Raw genomic sequence first — 19,882 nt, 5'->3', positions numbered from 1 at the left:
TTTTTCAGAAACACTCGAAAGATCTTTGGATAATATCGAATCATATTCAAGTCATTCACAAACATAATAGAAAATTCATAATCTAAGTATCAAGCTCCCCTACAATTAGCAGACCCAAAAAAGAAATCAGTCTCCCATACCTGCATTCCCAATGTTTCCATTGCTATCAGCCCTCTTTTAAAATAGGCTTGGGGAGTATGACACTATTACATTTGAGACAGTCAGTTCCATAACTTAGATGTAGGGACAGAAAGGGAAGGAAAAGAAAGAGAAGAAGCAGTGAAGAGAACTCCACCCACGAAACACCCATCTCTGGCTCCTGCTTTGGAAGATACTGGTGTCCTGGTCCACTACTCCATAATCAATGATAATTTAGTGAAAAAAATCTGACGATACGCTGCAATAACAAATGATGGCCATAAACCAATGAGAATGCACATCAGAAACCAAGAAGGCTTTCATTTTGCTATGACATAAAGCAAACAGATTCAAGCAAGCACAGAGGCACAAGAAACACTGAAGAACCAGAACACGAAAGGCTTTTTTCATGAAAGGTTTTGGCAGTTCAATAACAAGTCGAGTGCAAGCAAAGGTAGTGTGCTATTAAAGATGAACATGAAAGCTTGATGTATGCAGAGAGCATGTTTCCAGGAATTGAAACCTCTAGATTACACTCCTGCAACTCCACCATTGGGCCACATGCTCGCTTGCGTCTATTTTAAAATTTCATTACTTAAGAACTTGAGGCTTTATTAATATATTTTATCAATTGTAAATATCTCCACAAAACAAATAAAAGTAAGAAATAAGTATACAAAAGTATAAGAGTAGAACATGTACAAAATTGCACATTAATGAGATATAAGCAAACGAAAACAATATATAACATAGAAGAAGCAAAGCAGAGACATTACCTCAAAGTACACCAAATATCTCTTCTGGAGGATCAAGAACATGTCTATCAGGAAAGAGCTCCTCATAGTCTTGCTTTACCCTATTCCTCAAAAGGGGATGTGGTAGGAGCCCCTTTAACAATACCCTGAATGGCAGCTCTTCCGGTGGATCTGGAGATTTCTTCATCTCCTCATATACGTTCATTGCATCAGCAGGAGACCCATCCCTCAAGAAACCCCGAATAACTTCAGTAAACGTTTGAGAATCAGGGAACAGATTCTCTTTTCTCATCATTTCCCACAGTTCCATTACTTGATCCATTTTTTTACCTTTTGCCAGTGCCATAATCAAGTCTTTGTACAAAAAGACATCAGGCATATACCAGTCTTGCTTCTGAATTATCCTGAATATCTGGAAAAATCACCAGATCACAAATAAAAAAACTAGGTATAAAACTCCACCAGTAAAGTTAAATAGATTAGCAAACAAAAAAGGGCACAAATTGACAGCAATCTATAACTTTTCTTAATAATTTGTCATTTAAGTTAACCACTTGACACTTCCCATTTCACTGTACAATACCTACATACTGATGCTGTCCTAGAGATAGTCTCTTTGAAGCATTATATCAAACAGTTGAGGGAGAAAGTTCATACTTCCTAACAACGTCCTTCCAATATGTCTCACAGATACTTACTAGTAACTTATGCCAAAATGTATTCCATCACCATTGAAATCAAGACCACACAATGGTGCAATAACCGGATGGATCATCCCAAAAAACAGAAAACCGCAACTAAATACCATCTCAAATCAAGACGGCATGATTTTTCAAACCTAATCGAACCCCAATCGAAAATATGAAGTACATAGCAAACTCAAGCCAAAAGAAACGTACCTTAACAGCCAAAAAGACCTCCTCCTGACGCTCCAGTTCAGAGAGAACAGCAATCATGTCCATTTTTAGGAGCCTTAGAACATGAGTTTTGATAAACTTATCAAGCCTCTCTTCGTCATCCTTAAACCTCTTTAAACCCAGTATCACAAAAAGCGCCTCTTTTCCTATCAGCTTTTTGCCTCTCCAAAGAGGCCCTCTTGGTCTCCCATCATGGAATTGCCGGAAATCACAATTGGGTTTGCAGGAATTGACGTCTTGAGGTAACCTTTCGGGAATAAGAGGCAACAAAAAGCGCCTTATAGGTGTTTTCCTCGTAAGATTTTGATGGAGGACTGAAGTCACAATTGGGAGCTTCGATCTTAAGATGGCGCGAGCAGGACTCGCCATAAGAGTTGGGCGAAGACGAGGTCAGTAGGAGAAGTAGATCAAACCAGAGGATTTTAAGGATTTTCGACGTGCTTTGCTGTCCCCTTCAAAGACTTTCCTTTCCCTTCCGGTTGTGTTTCACGTGAGAATTCGGCGTTCGTCAATACCAGGGCTAGACTGGAAGGAGACGCCGGAGGCGCACTTGTTCAAGGCCGATCTGCCAGGGCTGTAGTGCTGTACAGAGAATTCTCCCAAGCCCAAGTCTCTGCAGCCGCACATAAATAACTCATCCAAGACAAGCCCACACTTACAACGGCTAGTTCTGTCCCCATCTGGCCCAGTTATTGGACCAGGTCGGAACATACCCGACCCAGTGTGTTTTTTGAGGTATGATGACCCGTCCGATAATCCTGTTAAAAGTTACCGAGTTATAAAGTCTCAAGTTACTAGGCTCAAGTTTCGGATTACTCGACAACACATAGAAACACTAGATCTGCAAATAAAAAATGAGATCTTCTAAAGCATCCGAATAGTAGCTACATGAGGTCATGACGAGTAAATCTAAAATATATTTTGCCAGGGAAGACATGACCATAGTTTATTTGATTATTTCAACAATTGATTTTCACGACCATACTAAAGCTTCTCTATTGGCTGCTTTTCCTATTTTGCATGCTAACAGAATCTTTGTTGGTCTCTATCTTTAGGATGGGTTTTACTTTCAGGATTGGTAGTGATGGAAAGTTGCAGGGAGTTCATCTTTGTTGGTCTCTATCTTTTTGGTGTCTCTTTCTTATTGGTTAAGTACAAATATGTCACTGAAAGATAAGGCTATCTGCAATTGGGTGAGTGAAGGGAAAATGTTTCAAATCAGGTCACTCAATGTTCTAAATTTAGGCAAATAGATTACTCCAGTCCAATTTCGATCAATTTCATGTCAAAAATTGTTGACCTGTCACAAATATACCAAAGTGGCGTGTAATTAACAGATGTGGCATTTTTCTTCTTTTTTTCGATTTTTAATTATTTTTGTTTGTTTTTATATTCCATGTGACACTTTTATTTTATTTTTTTTATTCCACAATGGCAAAATTATGACATGTCATCAATCTCCATCGTGAAATTGATCGGAATCGAATCGGAATGACTCAATTGCTGAAATTTGAAACTTTGAGTGATCTAATTTGAAACGTTTTTCCTCTAGTGATCCAATTGCAAATACCCATATCTTTCAGTGACCTATTCGTACTTAACCTCTTTTCTTTTTGGTTATCAGAAACTTCCAGTTTTGAAGCAATAACAATTTTTTTTATTTCTAGAATCTAAATATCAGCTTGAAGTACTAGGTTTATTGACACATTGAGTTAATTGCATGCATCTCTCTCATTCCCACGGTCCCACATCGTAAAACTATAGAGAACAACAAGAAATAGACTTTAAAAGGGCAAAACAAGTAAGTAACATACAACTAATAAGATATATAATTTAATATTTATTTTTTTAACTGGGTTATCAAGTGACCCAATAATTCGAAAATTACAAAAATATCAACCCATAAGTCAAGTCTATTATGAGATTCTTGGGTCGGGTTTGGCCCAGACCGATAAAAAAATTGTTGGGCATGTTCGATAAGCCCGTGTCATTGGGTCGGTCTAGATTTTGAAACCAGATGGACACCCTTAGTTTTGTCTAGTGTCAATCTTTCTTTTCATCTATATATACATGTTTTCTTTGTATCTTGTTGTGGACTTATGGATTTACAAGCCGATAAATCGACCATTAAATTAATAAAAGTGTTAAACTCCAATTACTTTATGGCATCGAAACAGGAAAGTCCATCGAAAGAAAATTCACCTTCTTCCTACATGGCTTCAGACTCTAGTCGATCTCATGGAGATGGCTTTACTTTGATTGCTGCTAATACACAAGCTCTCAACTTTGTTGAATAACTCAAACCTACAAACTTCACCATGTGGAGGGTTCAGTTGGTTTTTAACCTTCATGGCTATGGAATTATCGGCTTTATGGATGGAAACACTCCCTATCCATCCAAATCCAACACTAATGAGTTTGACTACTGGGAAAGACAAGACATTCTCATACTCAATGACATAATAACATCTCTTTATGAATTAGTGACACCACTTCTGAGGATCTTCATGATTCGCTAATTAGTCAAGAGTCTTACATGAAGAAATTGGAGCAAAATCAATCTATTAATGTTGTCACTACTCATTACTCTCAACAGCAACATGCAAATCACTATAGATCTCAGTACCCTGGAGCAGGTGGCAACACTAACAAATATTTTCTTCCTTTTCAACACAAATTGAGGAGGAGGAGACAACAATAAATCTCATAAATCTTTCAATAATGGTTCTGGTTCGCAAAACTACAATAACTCTAGAATGGAGGATTTCGACAAAGACCAAGAGTCACGTGCCAAATTTGTAAGATACTTAGACACTCTACAAGAGTATGGAGAAAACTCAAGTCATTTGTGTCTGGATATGATCATAGTGCCAACTATGCCACAAGCTCAAATAGATCAACTCCCTCAAATGAGTAATCGTGGCTTGTAGACTCTGGTGCCGGACATCATATGACAATTGATCTTAGGACATCTCTTTTCATTTTGAATATAATAACATTGATGAAGTGTGCATTGGGGATGGCTCAGGTTTGGATGTAACTCATCAAGAAATTTGCAAACTTTACACACCTAATCAAAATTTCACTTTCACACACACCCCCTTCGTGTTCTTACACTCAAAAGGAATTTATGTTCATCAATTCACCAAAAATAACAATGTACTTATTGAATTTCATTCTAGTAATATATGTCATATATGTGTAATCAACTTGGTTAGACTATAACCTTATCATTTTTGAACCAATTGTCTTGAAATTTTGTATGTGCATTATATATTCATCATGATCTTTCATCTAAATACCTAACTATGCAGCCATGATTGGTAGACTCAAAAGCCCGCCACCACATGGCTTTAGACCCATCCAATCTCACCGTTAGTTCTAAATATGATGGAACTGATGAAGTGAAGATTGGCGATGGTACAAGTTTGCAAGTTACTCACAAAGGAACATATCACCTACACACATACTACAAAATTTACATTGCCATAAACATAAAAAGAAATCTTATATCTATCCATCAATTTACTAAGTCCAATCATGCTTTTATTGAGTTTCACCCTTAATCTTTTGTTGTTAGGGATTTTAAGTCGGGAGTTTTGCTGGCTTAAGGACCATGCGTTGATGGAGTCTATCAGCTTAATTCAAGGCATGATAAAATTGCCTTTATAGCTCAAAAGCTCAACACTGACCTCTGGCACAAAAAATTGGGCCATCCCAACTCTGTGCTTCTATCTCATTTATTGAATTCTACAAAATTATCTTTAGTTTTTTCATCATAGCATCTTATTTTTAAATAAAAGCCATTGATTGATTCCCTTTTGGCACATCTACTAGACAGTTTGAAGCTAAAACCAAAACTATATATTAATGTCTATATATAATTTGCAGCATGTTGATGTAAATATAATTATATACAATTTACAATTTGCAGCATCCTAATCAATTAAATTATAAAATTTCGTATAATTTGCAGTATATTAATGTATACATACAATTGTATATAGTCTTTATTCTTTAATGTAAACTGTTGTCCAGTAGTACAGTGTACTAATGTCTAATGTATATAGGTCAAATGTCATGGACATCCCCTGTGGTTGAGGTCATTTCTACATGCATCCCCTCATTTTGAATTTGCAAGATTCACGCCCCTTGTGCTTTGTTTCTGTGTCATGGTTGGTCCTTCCATCCATTTGACTGTTATTGACTAACAGTAAATATAAAACGACGTCATTTAATTTTATTAAAATTGGCAAAAAGACCCAAATAAGACATTATTTACTTAAATCTCTCAAAATTTAAGGAAACATTCTCTCTTAAATCTCCAGAACCAAGGTGATACCAAGAGCAAGAAGAGGAACAATATTCAGGGAGGAATAGAAGTCTAGTTCCACCAGGAATGAGTCCTTCTTAATTGAGAAGGTATAGAAGATGATATATTGTTGTCAAAAAGGTTCAAGTACTAAAGCTTCGAAAGGGTACTAATGCCCGGAGAAATCGACTCATATAAGAGACCCAAATGATGCGAAAAATTAAGAACCAAAAAGCCCAAATCCTTACTTCTTAGCCCTAACGAAGATTTGAGCTCGAGCAGAGTCGCTCGCTCGGAGTGAGAACTCAATGTCTCCGTTTGTTGCTCAAATATGGACCCGAATAAGAACACAAACAGAGAGTAACTTGGATAAGACCCCAACACTTACCTCAATCACAAGTAACTTCAATTCTTATTCTCCTTCAAATTGTTGTTGTTGCTCACATACTAGTGGGAATTTTCTACACCTCCTTCTTTGTTTCTCTCTCTATCTAGTTCCCCTCTAGTTTTTGTAGCTAATGAGAGAGACAGAAGACAATTAAAAATAGAAAAATAAAAACAATAATAGTAAACAAATATTTCTATATAATTTGGTAGATTTGAGTAAATAGTATTTATTTGAGTTTTTTTTTTTCAATTTTATCAACTTAAAATGACACCATTTTATCATCACCGTTGGTCAAATGATGGTCAAAAGACAGAGGGACTTGCGATGACACGAAAATAAAGCACAGGGGGTCCAATTCTTACAAATTCAAAACAAGTGCATGTAGAAATGACCCCAACCATAGGGGGTGTGTGACATTTGACCATGTATATATATAATTTTTTAGGATGGAATCCACACACTCAAACCAACATGAATACATCTACTCAAGTTGACATTATTGTATGGTAAGAAGATAAAAGCCGACACTAAGAAATATGGTATAACAGAGCTAGCCATTCACTTATAAAGCAGTGTAAGGAATGTCCAGCTTATGGATGAAATTTTATTGAGAAATGTCAAAGCAATCTTTCACAAGATAGTATGGATGGTGCATTAGTCCCGCATATGTTTAACCAGATGAAATGCCTTTTAGGGTTGTTGACGGAGTGGGGCTTGAGGAATTATTAAAGGAGTTGTGCCCTAGGTTTAAAATACCAATTAGGCAAAGAATTATCGATCTAGTGTGGGAGTTGTATGATTTAGAGACGGGTAAAATAATGATTGTGATTGGGAAACAAAGAGTGAATATCGCAATTGATACTTGGACTTCCATACAAAACATAAATTACATGGTTGTCACCGCCCATTGCATGGATAGTGATTGGAATTTGCATAAGAGAATAATCAACTTCACAAAGATCACTATTCATAGGGGTGATGACATAGGGAGATGTTTGGAGGCATGTTTGCGAAGTTGGGGGATTGAAAATATCTTTAGCATTACGATTGATAATGCTTCCGCTAATGATGGGGCGATTGAGTACATGAAAAAAAGATTTGGTGAGATGAACACCCTTTTGCTAAAAGACGAGTACTGGCATATGAGATGTGTTTGTCACATCATTAATTTGATTGTTAAAGATGGTTTGAAGGAGCTTTATGTCTCAATTGAAAGCATAAAAATTATGTAAAGTACATTCATTCATCTCCCACAAAGGTTATACAAGTTTAAAGAATATGCCATGATGTTTAAAATGGACCAAATGTCTAGCATACCCATGGATGTTCCAACTAGATGGAATGCAACCTACAAAATGCTTAAAGGTGCGGAGAAGTACAAGAAAGTGTTTGCCAGAATAGTGAAAGAAAATGCTTCTTTTGTGAGTTATTTCAATGAGAAAGATAAGGATGGATTGAGGAGGGTGGGGCCATCGAATGAAGAGGATTGGGAGAAGGTGATTTTTGTGCATTTTTTGAGTAAGTTTTATAATGATACATTGTCACTTAATGCTACTTCTCGCACATCTTACTTGATCTTTGTGATAGTGTTGGACTTGTTGATTGATATTGATATGATTATTGATGGTAGTGATCCAGCGTTGTAAAGTATTCCGAAGTCAATGAAGCTGAAATTGAACAAATATTGGGAGAATTTTGAGAGTGTCAACAAGATCATATATAAATGTAGCCCATGTTTTAAGCTTGAATTGATATAAATTTCCTTTGAAGACATTGGAAAGGATGTTGCTACAATCAAAAATATTGTTGGAGATAATAAAAAATGCTTGAAACAGTTGTATGATACATATAAGGGGGTTTATGGTCAAGATCAATATTCAACCACCACGAGCAACACCACTCGAGTCAATACAAATTCAGGTTCCCAATCAGGTGGACTTTCTCATGTTGAGACGAAACTAAAAAGAAAAGGAGAGCAAATGAAAGTTGTGGAGATTGCAAATGAAGTGGATAAGTACGTACTCTTGTGAAAAGCTTGATGGGGAATTTGTTGATCTCTTAGCTTGGTGGAAGTTGAATCAATCATGGTATCCTATTCTTTCAAAGGTTGACAAAGATATATTCTTAATCCCAAATTCAACCGTGGCTAGTGAAAATGCTTTTAGCTTGGTAGGAGGATTGCCGATTCTTTTAGAGCTTCATTTACTCCAAAGATGGTAGAGGCATTAGTGTGTACTAGTGATTGGCTTAGAGAAAATGATTTCAATTTCTATAAGAAACCAACGGATCTTGAAGTTTCTTTGTATAAGGATCTTGAAGAATTTGAAACAAGTAAGCAACTCTTGTGTTTTTATTTTAGTTGAATTGTTAATATTTGATACTTGATAGTTGATATGAATTGTTAATATTTTTAAATACCTTTGCATAAGTATCTTGAATGCACAAGCTCCACCTTCTAAACTATCTCTTTCAGCTTCATGTTAACCAAATCCACAAACTAAAGTTACTAAGCATTGAAGAATGGTTCATATTATATTTCTTATTTACTAAAAAAACATTTCATGCTTTGCATATATTCTTCCTTATCTTACTATTGCCTAACATCTTTATGGTTTGCGCTTCATAATTCGAAGCGCTATTTAGATGAAAATGCAAAGGCAAGCATGTATAAGTATCTGTGATTTTATGAACTGTAACATATCTTGTCATACTGATATGTGTTAATAGATTGTGTATCATAAGAGCGTGTTTATTATAATCAAAATGATATTTTATTTGTTGGATTCCTTGCAATTGGATTACAATTTTAAAGGAGATGAAGGTTGGTCTCTATAATACTGATAGAGGGAGTTGCAATTGTTGTTTCAAAAGTTGACTTTTTTATCTTAAAATATTTGATGCAATCATAATTGAAAATAAAAAATGATCTTTATAAAATGGAGGTGTCTAGGGCATGCCCTGCCTTCCTCTTTAAAATGGTAATATGGACTCATGCTTCCTGTTACAGTATTGCTTGCAGACTACAACATTTTGTTGGAAATGTTCTCTTGTTCCTCCTCTAGCCACTATCACGAGAAACTGTTGAAGTAAGCTGTAAGAGGAAGTCCATTTTTTTGAAGCTGGCGACGTATAATGTATTCATTATTCTGTAATAGTGTAATTTGTAGGAACTAGGAAGTATGAACTCAATGATAATTTGTAGTTTTAATTGTTATTATTGTGTGTTGTGTTGAACACTAAAACTGAGTTGATGGATGTTGTCTGTAAGATGCATATTTTCTTTTTTTTCTTTTTTTTTTCTACTGGAGACAAGTCTGTCTATCACAGGTTTTCAAAGTTAGTAAATTTATCAATTATCGGTCTACTTTTATCGATCGATCGATCAATATATTGATGGTTGGTATACCAACTCTACCAATAATGGTAGGGATAACATTTTTTGAGTTACTGAAGGGATCAGTATGATAACGGTATTTCGTGTTTGATAATGGTAACCGTTACCATAACAACCCTATTTATAAATCTGAAAGTTCTTATGTAATGATAAGAGTTGTTCGTGATATAATGTCTCTATCTCATAAAAAACTAGAATATTTCACTGAAATAAAAAACAATTCCCACATTTTTTTAAAAATCCTTTTTACATTTCGCAATCAAATTTCGATTAATATGTTATCAGCATAACAAATGTTTGGCTATGGGGAATACACACTCGATGGCATTCGTTAATACAATGTCTCTATATGTTACAATAACGTTAGGTAGATATGAATTATCAAATAAAGTTTTTAATCTATCTAGGACCCATGCATAGATACCCTCACATTTAGAATAAAGATACGCAACAACAATTGAGAATGTCATGTCGGTTGAAGTTACTCCAACAATCTCCAATAATGGAAGATTATATATATTTATTTGTCTTTTACATACAGTCCATTAGCAAAATTCTAGGAAAGATATGTACAAAATTAACACTGGTCGGATGTGCCCATAATATGTTCATGACAACCTCTGTCTCACTGCGATTCCTATGCCACTCAATATAATTTTGCTCAGTTAATTAATTCACAAGGAATTGCATTTGTGATCTACAAGCCTTCTACAAAACCTTATTCATTTGCTTGACATTGTATATTATCATCTTTAGGTCGAGTCAAACTCTTTGACATATCAACTACCAATGCAACATCTTCTTGGTTTAGTCTACCAACAAATGAATGACCTTCAAAGTAGTATGATTGTGAACTCCGCAAACTACCATTAACATCCAATCATGATCATATATTGATTTCTCAACTCTCAATCTAAAAGGATAATTACACTTCTTAGATCTTGTAACTCTTTTACTTTTATTATCTGCAACATTGTTTTACCTTCCACCACCCCTATAATGCCCACTTCTTTCACAACCAAACAAAATTCATCATTTTATGTCACACCATCCCTATCAGATGATATTATCACAGTCACAATCCCATATCTTTTTCCATTATCGTGAGTCTATTTAATAAACTATTCTCTCATTTTGAAAATCTTTACAACAAATTGAACATAATCAATATATTATATAATTCACTTATATATGTACAATAAATTAAAATTTTATTAACTATACATAGTTGATTGATATGATAAAAGATTTTTTATTTTGCCTCATAATTAATAAATTCACTTGTATTGTCCACGATGCATTCTTCAGTGAATTCAGTAACATCCTACATACATCGTTATAAATGTCAAGAGATGAAAACTGGGCTCACTTAAGAATTCATGATATTTTTAAAAACCAAAATTTCAGATTTTATATACTGAACTTATTTCTCACATCCCAATACATAACAAAGGATTTAATAAATACAAAGAAAAAAATTGAAATTGAAGCAATCTTTTAAGGTAAGTACCAGAAGTTTTAACCAATTTATTGTTCTTTATCTCTAGTGTTTGTGCAAGGTCTATTTAGAGTACCTAGGGGTCCGTTTGGTAGAGTAATTGGATCGATTTCAATGCTAATGGAAAAAAGGCTTAGTTTAAAATTGTATAATATGTTGTGAGGTGTTTGGTGAACTAAAAGCTGACATTAACGGATAAATTGTTGAATAAATGTATTATCTTAAATTTTATGATTTTTATGATTTTTATAATTTAATTAAATAAATATAATTTATAACTCTCACAGCATCACCTGTTTTTTTTTGTGGGGGTAGCTTGTAAAAAAAATAAACACTATGAAAACTATTTCAAGAATAAAGACCCCTGAAAAACAAAATTACACATGGGAACACTGTGAAAGAAGCTTTCTAACGTAGCATTAATATACAATTTTGTCGATTTCACAGGTTGCTTTTTATGCGGAATACCAGCAACATTCTGAGCAGCCTTCAATTTATCAGCTTCTATTGCATCGTCACCTACTCCCAAGGGGAAAAAATTATCCAAAAATAAAAAATCAGCCCCTAATTTATAAATATTTTAACAATTATAAATATTTTAGAAATAATTTTTTATGTAAAACTAATTAAAATAATGTTAATTTAATGTTAAAAAGTTAACTGAATAATCTTAAATAAAATTAATGAAAAAAATTTACTTGAAAATTTTTTAAAACGTGGATATATGTTTTTCTAATACAAAAAACTATTAAATAAAGGAGTGGGATACACGCTCAAAAGAAATTTAGAAAAAATGTTACAAGTGACGTGAGCCAAATGCTAACTAAAAACCTATTAAATAAAGGTGTGGGAGACACGCTCAAAAGAAATTTAGAAAAAGTGTTACAACTTTTTGACGTGAGCCAAATGCTACAACCGCTTCCAAACATGCTCAAAGATGGAGTATTTATTTTTGGAACATTAGGAGTAGTAACACCCACCTTTTTATGAGGTTTGGTGGGACGGGTTGGGAAAGGAGGCTCGCTAGAGAACTCACCCTAAAAAATGCCCCACCAAACAACACCTAGGCTAGATTCCATTAGCTAAAGCTTTTGATTTAAAGGTCTAAAAATACTTATATTAAAATGAGTGAATATACATAGAATCCATAACCTAAACCTGAAATCGAACTAAATAACCTAGCTTAATAAGAGTCTCAGTCTCATTACTCATGCACAACTTGGAAACTTGGCTTTCTAATTCAATCCCACCCGAAAATATGGATAAAGTAACCCATCAAATGTCAAAAACTATAAAAATGAAAAAGAAAAAGAAAAAAAAGAAGATGAAATCACAATGCCATTGATGTCAAAATCTACTCGTCCCCGTGCACACTCACATCACACAAAAAGAAATCTAACAAAGCATCAATCTTGTGCTTACCAATACACAATATCATAAACACACACAAACATGAATATTTCTGGTAACATTTAAATCTATCTACAACTGAAAAAGGGAAAAAATTTAGAAATTCCATGTAGAATTGGACACCGTTATTACCATATCAATACTCAATGAAGATGTATCAGTCACGTTCATAGATCAAGCGCCACCTGGTTCCAACCCTATTGACAGAATCTTTATATTCATCAAGAATTACCAAAAACACATCCTTATTTTAAATGTTGCAGTACACAAAATCTTTATTCATACCTATATATCCACCACTTAACACAAAATTAATTCAACACATAATTAAAGGCTAAATAATTGTTTATGTCCTTCAACTATCATCAGATTCTCGTTTCTATCCTTAAACTTTAAAATTTATCGATTATATCCTCAAACTATCACACATTTTCCCGATTCTATCCTGAGTCAAAATTCCGGTAATGACTCCAACAAATTTGCTGATGTGGCATCAAAACTCCGGCAAACATTACACATGGCATGATGACAATGAAAAATAACATATGTTTAATTCATTTCTTTCTACCCGTGAAATTTAAAAACAAAAGAAAAAACCAAAAGTAGAGTAGAAACCATTTCCGAAGAACATGACAAGATCGATGATATCAACTCATAAATTTTGAATCAATTCATCAAGATCCCTTCTTCTTTCTAGCCAATTCTTGTCTCCTACCAATTGCAGACCCAAAAGTGGCCTTATCAGACAGTGGAACTATCTACACTTACCCCCTCCTGCAATCGATGAAGAAAACCAAATGGTGGATCTACCCAGAAGTGGCCTTACCAGATGGGGGATCTCCTAGTCATAATCTTATTCTTGTTATCCATTGAATATCTTTTTTTTGATAAGACTGTACGAATTTTAATAAAAAAGAGAGAGTAGTTTACATACAATAAAATAATACCAAGCAACAACTACATAACAGATATAGTCTAGACCAGCGCTCAACTAACTCCACCCCAAACAAGAAAATTAGGGAATATGGATTACCAAACTTGACCACAAAGACTCCGAGATCAAAAAAGTATTATGATCATCTCACTAGAAAAATCAAACAAGAGCTACTACTCAAAGACAATGAGAGACTGATCAAGAGCCCCATCATAACAGAAGAAAAACCAAGTGTCTAATTTGTTTGCATAAATCTCTTCGAAGATCAAAGCATTTGGAGAAGATGTGGGACAACGTGCAAATGATGATTATATTAGGATTAGAGAGTTTAATTTAATTTAACATAAAGGCTGTGTTTGGTGAGGCGATCCCACTTTTGAGGGATTAGCTCACCAAACAATAGAAAATTTAGGGCAGTAACGCCTGCAAAACGGAGCGGTACCATGGTTTTGGTGTTGGCATGGGAGCCACATCAAAAAGGCATAGGTCCCACGCCTAAAAGCTACATATTTATTTATTTTTTAATTTTTTTTGTGTGGGTCCCAACCTTATATTAAATACGGTATATATTTTACACAAGTTAATAATAGAATTTTATAAATTAATAATTATACTTAATTAACTAATAAATTAATAATTATACTTAATTAAATAATAAATTAATAATTATACTTATAAGTTAATGATAAATTAATACTTATAATTATTAAATTACTATTTACACATTAAATTAAAGTAATTATAATTTTTACCTAATAAATTATACTTATAAATTAATAATAATACAAACAAAATATATTTTATACAACTTAACAGTTAACAATAGTTAACAACTTTACCAAACACATCAAAACTTATTTTAGAGCTTTAAACTTAGTTTTTTTTTTTCACAGCTTAACAGTTAGCGTTGAAAATTAACACAATCGCTCTTTCAAACACACACAAAATATGGATGCAAAGAGTATACATGTTTTAAGATAATTTCATGTAACAATAATTTGATAAACTTAAATATTTTTTTTAAAAAAATGTGCGTTCAGTGAGTCGACACTTCTGTGTGAATAACGACCCCCGAGAAAGATGATCCGGCCCAATTTGAACTTTTGATTTTGTAGGCCCCCATTTTGGCATTTCTCTAGCCCATGTAAAACATTTTGGGCTGAAAGAACGGAAAGAGCCCAGGTCTTTGTGGATGCTTCTACTATCAAGTATCAATTATCAAGCAATAGAAGCACACTTCGCTGCTTTTATTCTAAGCGGATGACGAGGTTACCCCTAGACCTAACGGACATCCCAAAGAACGGAAAGAGCCCAGACCTTTCAGGATCCTTCCTCCATCCAGCGCTGGCGACACGCTCTACTGCTTGAATTCTAAGCGGATGACGAGGCTACCGCTAGACCTAGTAACGGATATTCTGCTTCGGCAACCGGTGAAATCTCTGTTGCGTTTCAAATGTGTGTGCAAGATATGGTGTTCTACGATTGACGGCCCTGATTTTGTCAAGCTCCATCTGGAGGGCTCCCTGAAAAATGGTTCCAACCTCTCCCTCATGTTCAAAAGCTTGCATCTCTACAGCATCGGTTTTGAATCTCTCAACACCGGGGTGGAACTCGATCACCACCCTCTTTGGGATGGATTTGGATGCGAGACGGAGGTGGTGGGTTCCTGTAATGGTCTGGTTTTGTTGGAAAATTCCCCCGGAAAGCTTGCTTTGTATAACTACTCCACCAGGAAGTACCACCAGTTGCCGGTCGAGCCAATCCGGATGTTCGAAAGGGAATCCGATGATCCTCCCTACATATGTTATGGGTTTGGTTATGATTCCGTCAATGATGATTATAAAGTTGTGAGGATGGTTTTGGGTTCATTCTGGGATTCTGGAGAAGGATTGTCTTCTCCTGATGCTGAGGTTGGGGTTTATAGTTTGAAGTCCGATTCATGGAGAAGGGTTTTTTCTTTGCTCTCTTTATACAGGCCGTTTTATCATAAATATTTCCATAGATGGTGTGGTGTGCTCGCAGGTGGTGCTCTGCATTGGGTTTCACCGCGTGACCCTGTTAATGATCGGCCTAATTTCATTATTGGTTTTGATCTTAGGAGTGAAGAATTTTATAGGGTTTCTCAGCCTGATTATGAGACGTACAATTTTGACCTGGATTTGAGTGTGTTGGGAGGTTGCTTATCTGCTCTTTGCAATTACAATTCACAATGTGTTGATGTGTGGGTGATGAAGGAATATGGAGTGAAGGAGTCATGGACCAAGTTGTTTAAGGTAGAACAACCTCGACTACAATTTTTAAAGGCTTTGGCTTATTCGGAGAAAGGTGACCAAGTTCTCTTCCTAAAGAATGAAGAGAAGCTTGTATGGTATGATCTCCAGGAAAAACGAACCAGGAGGGTGAGAACTGCTTGTGTACTGGGATCGTTTAGTGCACAGTTGTGTCTTGGAAGCCTTGTTCCGCTGAGTAGAAGTAAAGGGGCGGAGAAGCTGCTGGACAAGAAGGAAAAGAGGAATAAGAATAATAGGTAAAGAAAACCTAATAAATTTGCTTTGATTAGTTTTCTTTGAACTGTTTTTTCTTGACAGTTTTTTGTTGGTCAATGTGACAGACAATTTGCTTATTTATTATAGAGTAAAAGAACATGGAAATGTGGTACCAGCAGTGAGTATGTCCTTTTACAACTAAATTGACCAGGCCTCATAGTATGGCAGTCAAAATAGTTTCTTTCAGTAGCATCATTCTCTCAAAAAAAAAATTTTGAGCATGGTTTCTATAGCATCACTTTATTACAGTGATATAACTCTATGACTTCGTTACTGAATTCTTTATTGTCTTGTATCACATGCCATATGTTGTTTTTCTCAGAGATGATTTCCTGTCAGAAGGGTTCAAATTGGTGCTGTGATCAAGTAGAAGAGCGAAGTCAACAGAGGTGAACTAGAGATCAAATTGGTGCTATGATCAAGTAGCCGAGCAAAGTCAACAGAGGTAAACTAGAGATCACATCATATTATTAGTTAGTGTGGTTCTTTGATTCCATCTGTTTTCTTAGGGCAAGTTTTTCTTTTAATGGCAATAGGTGAGACCTAAAGGTTGTATGGTTGTTCCTAGATGGAAGTTTTTACTTTGCTACTAGAGGTTGAAGGCACTTATATGATATCTAAAAGAAGTCCTGTACCCACAATATGACATATTACAGCTATTAGTTGCCTTAATCATATTGCTTCAGTAGGCATTCAAAGTATGCATCTTAAGCTATGGTTCCTTTATGCCAAGTGGTTTTGATTTATGTCTTTGTAGCATGTTGCTGCACAGTTTTAATTTAGGATAGGGTTTTTTGGGGTGCTAGATTTGGTGTTGGTTTGCTGCAACTTAAGCCTCTCTGTTTTTGAGGGAAAACATTTGTTCTACAAATGTGTAGAAGTGTAGAAGGATAAAACTGAGTTGGTTTCAACTTAAATAATTCTCTTCCGAAGTTCCGAAGCTAATCACTGATGCGTCATATTGCTGGTTATCTGTTTCTAATTGTATAGTAAACTGGTAGGTATTAGAAAGCAGCTTTGGGAGGTGATGCATATAGAAACCAGGAAGCATGAATCTGTTACTAATTGTATAGTAAACTGGTAGGTATTAGAATGCAGCTTTGGGAGATGATGCATATAGAAAACACTTTTGGATGTTTCAGGAAGCATGAATGCAAGGTCTCAAGTCTTGGCCATAAATTGCCGATGTTTTTTATATTGCTAAATCCTTATGCTGTTTTCTGCAAAATTGAGTTTGTTGATTTGTTCATCATTCTTAATTCATCACTAATGCAATTATTTTCTTTTCTAATGGTCATTATGCCTATATGTGTGCGATGTAAAACGTGTACTTGGCTAATAATCATGCTGCAAACTTTCTTATAATAATACATCAGTTCCACAAATTCTACGCACAGGTTTGAATGGTAAGGTTGGCCTTTCCTTTGTGTTTGTGTATGCTTGATATCACTGCTTTTAGACAGCATTACTCATGAATTCGACTGCATTCATTGATTACTATACTCTTAGTTTTTGGTACTTGGTATCTTGAGGGGTAATATGCAATAGTCAAGAAAATACTCTGTTGGAGGTACTAAGAGAACATTAGTGATTCGCTGAGTACAACTGCTATGCGACCCTCCTGAAGTCCTGAGGCATGGCTCTGCTGTTGCTATTTGGTTATTGGGGGTTTGGACAGTATTAGGTGATTTAATTCGAAGCCTTTGGATGAGTAGTTAGTTATGGTGTTCTTTTGGCACTTGTAGCCTTGTCATACCGAGGTAGAGATTGCATAGGTCAACTATGCCTGATTTTTTGTCTGTGCCCCATTTTCTGCTGTGCTGTTGCTACAATCTTATACTATACATGGATAGTGCAGATTGTGATTACTATGGCCTGGCTAAGGAAACAATTAGTCTAAAATGGTTGTGCATTTGCTAAAATTGGTGGTTAACTTCCTGCTGCTTTTTGCTGGTTGAAGAGGTACTCGGGAGCTATTCTGTTGTGTCCATTGCTAAAATGTCCTAGCTGTTCTGTTGGTCTGGTATTACTTGGATGTATAAGTTAGTATGTCTTCATCCTTGTACTTCATCTAATCATGAATGATGAATTTCGACACATTTTAACCACAGGAGAGGTAGAGAGAGGAGAGAGAGAAACTTGGAGGAGCTGGAGTTTGTTTGCATGACAATTGTAAAAGGAAAACCACATTTGTATCTTTGCGCTCGTGGTGGTATTGTATTCCTTGCTCCATAACTTTAATAGCTATTTGATGGATCAGATATTCAGCTACTTGACAATATTCCTCACAGTACAGGAGTTTTAGTCATTGTTAGGCAATTTTTTTGTTTGTGGGAAATGAAAATACTAACTTTGAAAATATACAATTTCTGTCATTCTATATTTTCAGACGAAATATATATTGTCCAGGATGTTCATTGCATAAGTGAACATGATTATTTTGTAACAAATTAAATGGATTTGCAGGGAAAGTTGGCTGTGGTCCTCGTGGAATCACGTTGTGGAACATTGGTTCTCCATGGAGTTAGCTACCCTCTTCAAAAGGTTCACATGTAAGCACATGAAAAAAAAAAACAGAAAAAAGAAAAAAGAAGGTAAAAAGAAAGCATCAGATTCATTCTCTAGTGGAATTTCGGTTAGGTCTTGTTTGAAATAGGAAAACTATTGGTATCTTTTGCTTTACTTCTGAACGCATACATACTCGAAGTTAAGGTCAAAAAAAACAGAAGGAAAGGTTTGTTGAGGAATGAACATCTTCAAAGTTCTTACATGTTAATTTTTGAATTTCTTGTCAAGTACACTTTCTTGTGAACAGTTTTGCATGTGAGTCACCTTCAGAGTGGCTTGCTGGATTTACTTCCTTCCTGAAATGTTAATGTATGCATATTTCTTCTGGTTAAAGCAAAAGCTTGTTTCTCTGGTAACCTTCTCTTGATCTCTTGGTCTTCGAGCAATGGCACATCTAATCTTTAAACTCCCGAGTTTTCCTGAAGCTGGCATGGTCCTCAAGCCCAATCTTCCATCCTGCTTTATTTTATTTCACCTCACAAACATGTGAATTAGCCTGATTTGATAATCTAACAGGGTATTTGGTTGGTGTTTTTGGGGAGGGAATGAGGGTGAGATTGACATATTATCTTGTTTGGTTGATTTTTTGAGGATGAAATGCCAAATTCATTCCATCCCCTATTCTCCTCTTATGGAGAATGGCGAAGCTCACTAAAATGGTGAGAATTGTCATTATTCTCCACAAAGGAGAATGAGTTTCAATGTTTTATAAAACTCTTTGTTTTATCCTTATTATAAAATAATCATAATCATTAAATTAATTTTTTTATTTTTTAAAAAGAGGAAAAGGGTAATATGGATAATGTACTATTAATATTCACTCTTTATTTTAAATCAAACATGATCATGTTCAATTCATACTCACCTTGTGCTCGTTTCATACTCATATCGCACAATTATGAATCAAATATCCCCGAAGTGTGCAGCCCATTATTCTTCTCGAAAGAAAACAGACTAACTTTTGGAATACCAAAAATACCATTCCAATGAGAACGCTACACGTTACTTTGATGGTACCAAAA

General features: G+C 35.1%; 3 protein-coding genes across 8 annotated transcripts; 2 read left to right on the top strand and 1 right to left on the bottom strand.

Moving 5' to 3' along the window:
* LOC120008608 (protein THYLAKOID ASSEMBLY 8-like, chloroplastic) lies at positions 1-2,394 on the bottom strand. The gene is made up of 3 exons (XM_038858981.1): positions 1,793-2,394; positions 915-1,305; positions 1-397 (listed from the first exon to the last, which is right to left on the bottom strand). Exons 1-2 carry the CDS (start codon positions 2,177-2,179, stop codon positions 916-918), a joined length of 777 nt encoding a protein of 258 aa, XP_038714909.1. The 5' UTR covers positions 2,180-2,394; the 3' UTR covers positions 1-397; position 915.
* Positions 2,395-7,805: 5,411 nt separating this feature from the next.
* LOC120008744 lies at positions 7,806-9,600 on the top strand. Its single transcript, XM_038859120.1, has 4 exons — positions 7,806-8,136; positions 8,281-8,524; positions 8,684-8,841; positions 9,518-9,600. The coding sequence occupies exons 1-4, from the start codon at positions 7,806-7,808 to the stop codon at positions 9,598-9,600; spliced, it is 816 nt and encodes a 271-aa protein (XP_038715048.1).
* Positions 9,601-14,985: 5,385 nt separating this feature from the next.
* LOC120009385 (F-box protein CPR1-like) lies at positions 14,986-19,151 on the top strand. Of its 6 annotated transcripts, none has more exons than XM_038859968.1 (4): positions 14,986-16,273; positions 16,358-16,410; positions 16,615-16,737; positions 18,404-18,563. In XM_038859968.1, exons 1-2 carry the CDS (start codon positions 15,126-15,128, stop codon positions 16,377-16,379), a joined length of 1,170 nt encoding a protein of 389 aa, XP_038715896.1. In that variant the 5' UTR covers positions 14,986-15,125; the 3' UTR covers positions 16,380-16,410; positions 16,615-16,737; positions 18,404-18,563. The 6 variants fall into 6 exon arrangements, with proteins under 6 accessions (XP_038715896.1, XP_038715892.1, XP_038715895.1 ...); XM_038859964.1 differs by lacking the exon at positions 16,358-16,410 and adding an exon at positions 18,759-19,151 and having other exon boundaries at positions 14,988-16,273; positions 18,404-18,504; XM_038859967.1 differs by lacking the exon at positions 16,358-16,410 and adding an exon at positions 18,759-19,151 and having other exon boundaries at positions 14,988-16,273; positions 18,151-18,504.
* The last annotated feature ends 731 nt before the right edge of the window (positions 19,152-19,882 follow it).

The sequence above is a fragment of the Tripterygium wilfordii genome, chromosome 11 (genome assembly GCF_013401445.1).
Source record: "Tripterygium wilfordii isolate XIE 37 chromosome 11, ASM1340144v1, whole genome shotgun sequence".
Classification (NCBI taxonomy): Eukaryota; Viridiplantae; Streptophyta; class Magnoliopsida; order Celastrales; family Celastraceae; genus Tripterygium; species Tripterygium wilfordii.
This window is presented reverse-complemented; position numbering and strand designations above follow the sequence as displayed.